The sequence below is a fragment of the Plasmodium gallinaceum genome (assembly GCF_900005855.1).
Source record: "Plasmodium gallinaceum strain 8A genome assembly, contig: PGAL8A_v1_85, whole genome shotgun sequence".
NCBI classification, from domain to species: domain Eukaryota; phylum Apicomplexa; class Aconoidasida; order Haemosporida; family Plasmodiidae; genus Plasmodium; species Plasmodium gallinaceum.
In genome coordinates this window covers 32,976-41,216 of record NW_021628248.1, presented here as the reverse complement: position 1 = coordinate 41,216, position 8,241 = coordinate 32,976, and the positions used below count along the sequence as shown (strand labels likewise).

The following is an 8,241-nucleotide window of genomic DNA, read 5'->3' as shown; positions in this document are numbered from 1 at the left end:
GGTGATGAACAAACATATTAATAAAGAGTATGTAGAATTGTCTCTATTAATTTAATGAATAGTTTTAAATTCTATAAACAATTAATTTGTATTTATGTAATCTGCTTCGTTGAACATTCTTTGTTTTCAAGAGGTATTTATTTACTTTTATAAAAATCCTTATTTTTACTAAAAATTTAAATCTTCATTGAACATTTATTTCTGATTAAATATATTTTTACTTGTAATGATATGAATAATGTTTAGCAAACTCAAGTCCACTATTCCCAAGTTAACAAACATAAGTAATTAATGAAATATAAATTAAAATATGTAAACATTATAAACATGAAAATTTCATTATAATATATGTAAGCTTTTCTCGTAAAAATTCAAAATAAAAATTCACTACGAAAGAAAACTCTATATTTAATAAACCAATATTTTTCAACACACTTTTTCGATCATTTAATATATTCTTTTTTTTTTTCCCCAAAAAAGAATGAATATCTTTTTTTATATATTTGATTTAAAAAAAAAGGAAAATAAAAATTATCGACTAATTTTATTTTTTTATATATCTATTACTTTTTAATCTCGAAAAGGTTAATAAAGCCTTTTATTAACTAATTCTAGATTTGTTTTATTAATCGACCATTCAAATCTTTTTATAGTACTTAAAATAGTTAATAAAGAGTGTATAGAGGAATCTCTACTTATATATGATAAAATTAATTTATGTAGATAATTATAAACCTTTTATATAATTATCATTTTATAAAAAATTTAACATATTTATTATATACTTCGTAGTTTTTATAAGTCTCCCAATAGTTTTTTATAAGATAAAAAAAAATTACAAGAGCGCATGTATTAAAAAAAATATGTAAACTTAATTTTTTTAATATATTTGTTAATATCATGAATATTTTATAAACATACCTCTGATATAATTCAAAGGGTACGTATTTTATTGTTAATTACTTTGCGGTTTTTTTATACAAACAAAATATTGTTATAAATGTCTTCAATGAAATCTCCATATATGTCTTTTAATTATCTCCATGAACAAGAAATACTTTAAAATATGCCACTACAATTACATAAATTCTTAAAAAGGTCAATGAAGTCTTTTATTGACTGTTTAACAAAACATGTATTTTCTTTCCATTTATTTGAACTATTTGTTTATCGTTTGGTAGAATAATTTAGCATGTTCATCATTTTGTAATATGTTAAGATATTATTCTCCTTTTCTAATGTTTCCTTTGTTTCTTCACCTTTACATACGTTATGAATGCTATTTCTTTTTCTAACAATTTCTTTATCTTTCTGTTTTTCATTATACTCTATGTGTTTAATAAATTATGTTTACATTAATTCTACTTTTTTTAAAATTACTTTATCAGCATCTAAAATTTAATATCACATCTTTTACTCATTATTATACCTTCAATTTCATTTTTTTTTATCCCTAAATACTCTATTTATGCATATTGACACTAAATCACCAATGATATTACAATTATCACATCTTTTTTTACAATTTACCGAATTCTCTTTAAGAAGACATATCTCACAATTGTAGTATTTATTGTTAAATTTACCATTATTTCTTTATCTCCAAGTATAATCAATTCTTTTAATGAAATGTATTCGCATATTATTTATAGGGTCCTTATAAATATGTGTCTCCTAATACTTGTATTGAGGTCATAGTTTCATCAAATATTTTCCCTTAAGGTTTAACTTAATGGGATACATTTCATAATATATAATGGAAATTTTCGCCTAAAACTTCTCCAAAGATCTCTCAGAGCTAATTCACCTGATTCTACAAAATAAAAGCAGCTTTGGGTGTATATTATACAGTCAATAATAAACAAATTTATAGCTTCAATAATGTTATTTTTTTATTCAGAATAAGCAAGAATGTATTACATTTTATATTTTTTTTCTTTAACTAAGAACATAAATCTTGATAACTTGTAAATATTTGTTATCTCTTTATTTGTGGAAATTGATATTATTAGGCTAGAATATATATTAGGTAAAATTATTTTAGTTGTCATACAATATTATGTATTAATTAATATTAACAGTGATGACAATTTTTCAAATTCTTTAAACCTCTCAAAATGACTCCTTAATGGTAACATATTAAATTTATACAATCCCTAAGATATGCTTACTCTTGATTTTTTATCATCTTTCCTGTTTATAAGCATGTATTATTTTCTTAACTTATTCTTTTAAAATATTTGAATTTAGTTTCTCTATCTCATTTTCCATTTTGATATATTTCTAATTCAATGGTTGTAAGGTTCTAGTTGATTTCGAGTTCCTTGTTAGTATCGCCAATTTATTAATTGCACATTCAGTAACTTTATTAATATTGAAAAACCAAATTAACGAAAAGCATGAAGAGAAAAATTCTTCTTATATTATTTAAATTGAAACAAATAAATACATAAATTGTTTATCTTTGATAATTAATACTAAACTTTAATTCTATTAGTTATTTAATATTAAAGTTAACTTATACAATATTCTATATTTGTAATGTTTAACATTACATTTTTAATTGTTTACATAAAAAAAAAGAAAAAAAACTTTCATCATTCCTTCATAAAAAAACAAATTATTTTTTTTTATATGCGTCAAATTTTTCTTTGGGCTTCATAGACCCAAAAAAAAAAAAAAAAATAAAATATATATATATATTTTTTTTTTATTACAAATATATACAAAAGTAAGAATATAAAATTATATATATATATATATATTTTTTTTTTCTTGTGTTTCTAGTGTTATCATTTAGATGTATATATTTTTCCTGCAAACTTATGCACCAATGAAAATATATTATATTACTCAAATATCATTTAAGTCGGTAATACCATTTATAGGCCAAATGTAAGATTTTTATAAATATAATGATGGTTTAATAATGAAGAAAAAAACTTGAAAAATTAGATATCCGTACAATAAAACTCAGGATAAATATTTTCCTCATCATAATCGTATTCTAATTTCTTTTTTGTGCTCTTTAATAAAGTTATTTCATTTATATTATCTTTTCCATTTTCTGTAACTTTTTCTTCCGAATACATATTTTTCCTGATTTCATCCGTTTTATCCTTTTCTTTAAAACATATAGTTTTTCTTCTATTTAAAAACTTTTCATTTTCATTTAATTCTTCAAAATATAAATTATCATCTATATAAATAAAATTTTCATTTTCGGACAATTTAGCTACTTCTTGTGGTGTTAATAAATTTATTTGCTCTTCAAGATTTTTTATATGTGATTTTTTATTAAATTCTTTAATATTAATTCTTGAATTAAGAAGATCTTCATATCGTTCCTTATTTTTCATATGCATGTATGATTTTTTAATCCCCTTTAGCACGGGATCAATAGTAAAACTATTAAAATTTTGTAAAAGAAAACTTCCAACACTATTCTCAAATATAGAATAATACCTATCAAATACACGAACACGGTTTCTAAGTGTTATAATAACAAAATCAAAATAAAAATACCACCCAAAAAAATGATAAAAAAGCCAGCAAAAAAGAGTTGCATGAAAGTATCTCATAAAATATTTAAAAGTAATAGTTATAGCTTTTTTTTTATTATATAATGGTGGATAATATGATTCTTTACTTATTTCTAGTTGTAACTTATCAGATGGAACAGAAGCAAAAAAATATTTTTTTCTCAAATAAATATTACCTAATTCATATAATCCTGCATATGAAATAGGAAGTAAAGACATTGGATATGTTACTAAACTTTTTATGTCATAAATCGTCTCCCAATTTCCGGATTCTATATATCCAGGTAAATTTTTCAGATATTCTAGATAATCAGGAGTCATTTGAGCAATGAATGCTAGACATATTAGTTCAATTTTTTTATCTATAAATTGATTCAATTTTTTTGAAACATAAAAACTAGAACTAATTATTGCTTGATATTCAAGTAAAAGACTTAAATTATTTAAATTCAATATAGAAAATATAAGAGCACACAGTTTATGAAGGTTAGCTAAAATAAAAGATTTTCCAAATTTTAATTGAGTTATTGGTTCTTTTGTGTAATATGGTAAAAAGCTATTTGTTAAACTATCTAACATACTTCCATGAGATACGTAAGAATAATTCATAAAAGAATCCTCATTAATCATTAATCCTAATAATTCATGAGAACCATATTTCTTATCAAGATCATCCATATACCTACTTAATTTTATAGTAAACATAATTTGAAATGAAACAAATAAGGTTTTAGCAAAATACTTAGATGCCATTGAAGCATTAATTTCTTTTTCTCTATCTTTCTTGTTCATTCTAGAATAATTATAAGTAATATTAAAAAAAAAATTATTATTCATACTCTACAAAAAAAAAAAAAAAAAAAAAAATTCAAAAAATATATATAAATAAAAAAAAAAAAAGAACATTTATATGCATATCTTACTATATCATCATTTCTTCTATGAGAATAAAAACTTTTCTCAATTTTTTTAAAAAGTAAATAAACAGTTTGTAAAAAAGAAGTATCTGAAAATATGTCTTTGTTTGTTTCATATATTGAAAATAGTGTATCAACAACTTCTTTTAAATAATTTTTATTTATTATAAATCCGTATACCATTCCAAATTTATAAAAATTTACATTATTCCCCATAATAGAATGTGTGTAAAAAGAAAATTTTTTTTTTATTATTTTGTTTTTGGGAATAAGAGAGATATTGTTACTTTGTAAATTAAATATATCTGCATAAAAAATTATGTCATGAAAATTCTTTGAATATAATTCATAAGAGTCTTTCATTAGCATTATTTTATTAATTATTCCATAAATATTATGATGTTTATGTAAATTTTTTACACTTTTCTGATTAAAATATATTTCATATGATTTATCTATAAATTTTTTCATTATCAAAATCCATTTCCTATATTTAGGTATTACATACTCTCCTTTCTTAATTCCTTCATCTTCGTTTTCATAATCTAAAAAGAAACGACCTAATCTTAAACTTTTTGTCCAATCTCTGAACTTACTTTCCATTAATAAAGTTAAAGGAAAAACATAATTTTTCGTATTGGTCTCAATAAGATAATAAAAAAAATCTAATTGCAAAAATGAATGCAAATGAACAATGAATGTTATACATTTCTTTATTTTCTCAATAGTATCATTATTTAAAAAGATTACTAATTCTAATAAAAAAACAACAAAAAAAAAAAAAAAAAAAAATGTCAAGTGAAAAAAGAAGTAAAAAAAAAGGTAAAATATATATATGTTTTATGAAAATAAATGTTTAAAAAAAAAAAGAAAAATTAAAACATGCATCATAATTTCTTTTCTTTTTTTTTTTTTATCGTGTTTTACTTTGTAATAAGCTCAAAGATTTATGTTTTCTCACATATTGAGAATAATATTTCCTTATTGGTGAGGGAAACCAATAACTTGTAGTAATAGATCTTTTAAACTTATCTTCTTTTTTTAAACTTATATACATAGCTCCTGCTATGTTATTATTAATAATGTCTACAGAAAAAAAAGAAAATTTTTATTCATATTGTGTATGAGAGCAATCATTTGGATAAATTATTTGTTCATTTTTTATTTTATTTTTTTTAATATATTTATAAATTTTCATATTTAGGTTGCATTTTAATAATTTTTTGATAATTCTTATATATTATATAGTTGAATTAAGTATTATTTTTTCTATATTTTACTTACCTTTGTATGAACTCAGTCTAAATAATAAAAGAAAAGTATACCAATTTACATCATGTGCCAAAAAATTATTATAATCTTCATAAATGTTCATATTTTTTATTAATATATTTATATTATTTACTTTAACAACCTTAGTAACATATGTAAAAAATTTTTGTAACATTGAAGGTTTACCTTCATTTTGACCTAATTTATACAATAAAAGTTAAAATTTATAAAACAGGAATGTGATTTATAATTAAAGAATATTTACAGTTTTTTTATAATATTACTGCTAATATAAAAAAGTGTTCCTTCACATATATTACATATCTCTATACTACTTCTTGTATAATTTAAAAGATAATCAATGTCGTAAGATAATACTTTGTATCTTCTATCCTTCATATGGCATGCCTTAACACCTATAATTTAAAAAATATTTAATTTTCGATTTTATAAGGCATAATAATTATTAACATTCTAATAAAACTACTTTAAGTTTATTTGTTTGTTTTATTAAATACAATCTATAATAATATTTGTAGAATAATTTTTAAATTTACATTTTTGTATATTTTCATAGAGCTCTAGAAGGTTAGTTTTGTTATCATACGATAGCTGAATGGCTGAAAAAAAAAAAAAAAAAAAAAAATAATGTAAATGTTACTTTTTTTTTTTCTTTTTTTCCTCACCATTATAATATCCAGGTAGATAAAGAGAACTTACATATGCCTTACTTTCACTTGCTAATAATATTAAGAAAGTTGAAATAAATAAAAAAATAACGAATAAAGATATTCAAAAACTATAAAAATATTTTTTAAAAAATATTGTTACTTAAAATTCCAATAAGATTTAAAAGATGAACATACAAAATACCTTTATAATTAAAATAACTATAATATTTTATAAAATATAAAAAATTTATATATATATTGAATGAATTTATCCTTGAGGATTTAGAAATAAGATATTCTGAAAAATTATATTTATCTTTATTTGTGAGTGTATCTATCCTAAATTCACTTTTGAATTTATAACTATCATATATATTGCAATTCTCTTCATTATTACACATATACTTGAAAAATTCTTCTTTTAAGTGAATATGTTCTAATAAAACTTGAACCTTAAGATTTATTTGATAAGCATTAGTATACAACTCCATTTGGTATTTATTAAAATAATGAGTTAAAAATTCTAATATTCTACATTCTTCTAGTGTTGATGTTCTATAATCTTTTAAATATTGTTCTCTTCTTTTTTTGTTTGTTTCATAATTAGAATTATTATTACAAATTAAATCTAGTGCTTTAAATCTATCTGATATGTTAAGTTGTAAAATTTTCTGCCAACTAAAAAATTTTACTTTCCCTATTTCAAAATATTCATAAAAGAGTTTAAATGCTAATTTTAAAATTATGAAATGTCCTAAGGCTTTAAAAAAAAAAAAAAAAAAAAAAAAATTTTTTTAATATGAAAAAAAAAATAATTTATTTAATGTTTCTAAAAAAAAAAAGAAAAAAAAGAAACACCTATAAAATGAGAACCAATTATATTAAACATTCCTAAGTTATAGTAATCACACAATTTATCTAATTTTTTCATAAATTTGATATTTGAGTTAGACGTAAAATATAAATCATTGGAATTTAGTATATCTAAATTAATATTTTCTAATGCATTGGGTAAAAAAAATTTCTTTTTGATATTTCTATAAGTTAGACTAATAGTTTTATGTAACCATATTCTAGAATTAGCTTGAGAAAATAAATTATCGGTTTCTTTTGAGTTTGCATAGCTATAAAAAAGATTGTTCAATTGCATTAGTGAATCTTTTAATTTTTTTGTCTTTTTATAAAAAATGATTGGTAATAACATACATTTTATTATTTTTAAAGTCCTCACAATTATATTTTTTTTTTTAATAAGAGCAGAATTTTCATTATTATAAGATTCTATTAGCTGTTTTCTTGTTATATGTTCATATGTCACTAAATCTCCAACATCAGCTTTGGAGGTAGGTATAATATAATCATATACTTCATTAGAACCAGAAGTAACTCTTATTTTTTTAAAGTTATATAAATTTAGTGTAACAACCACTTCAGGTTTTAATAATGGTAATTTTAATTCATCTAATTCCAATGATTGTATTATCAATCTTTCTAATTCTATTAAATCCTCATATAATTTTTCATTATCAATCATGTTCCTTAATTGGTTGACATTGTTATTCTTTTGAAAGTGATATTCATTTCGTACTATAACAAAAAGTACTGCAGAAATAAAGATATATTTAATGGGATATATCATTTTAGAAAATTATTTTATATTAAAATTTTTCACTAAAAATTTTATCATATTAATATTTCATATTACAACAGATTGATGCATTATTATAATAATTATAAAATAAATAAAAAACAAAAAAAAATATACACTTTTTTTTTTTAAAATAGAGAAATTTGATAACCATTCTTTATGTGAATTTTTTTAAAATTTTAAAATAATCA

General features: G+C 20.4%; 1 protein-coding gene across 1 annotated transcript, besides 1 other annotated feature; it reads right to left on the bottom strand.

Annotated features, from left to right (window-relative positions):
• Positions 1-374: part of a repeat region that runs on past the window's edge.
• Positions 375-2,951: 2,577 nt separating this feature from the next.
• PGAL8A_00272200 (cytoadherence linked asexual protein, putative) lies at positions 2,952-8,041 on the bottom strand (the record flags this gene model as incomplete). Its single annotated transcript, XM_028671705.1, has 9 exons — positions 2,952-4,382; positions 4,466-5,214; positions 5,387-5,545; positions 5,744-5,929; positions 6,016-6,147; positions 6,289-6,351; positions 6,418-6,471; positions 6,563-7,162; positions 7,261-8,041. The coding sequence occupies 9 exons, from the start codon at positions 8,039-8,041 to the stop codon at positions 2,952-2,954; spliced, it is 4,155 nt and encodes a 1,384-aa protein (XP_028528331.1).
• Positions 8,042-8,241: the final 200 nt, after the last annotated feature.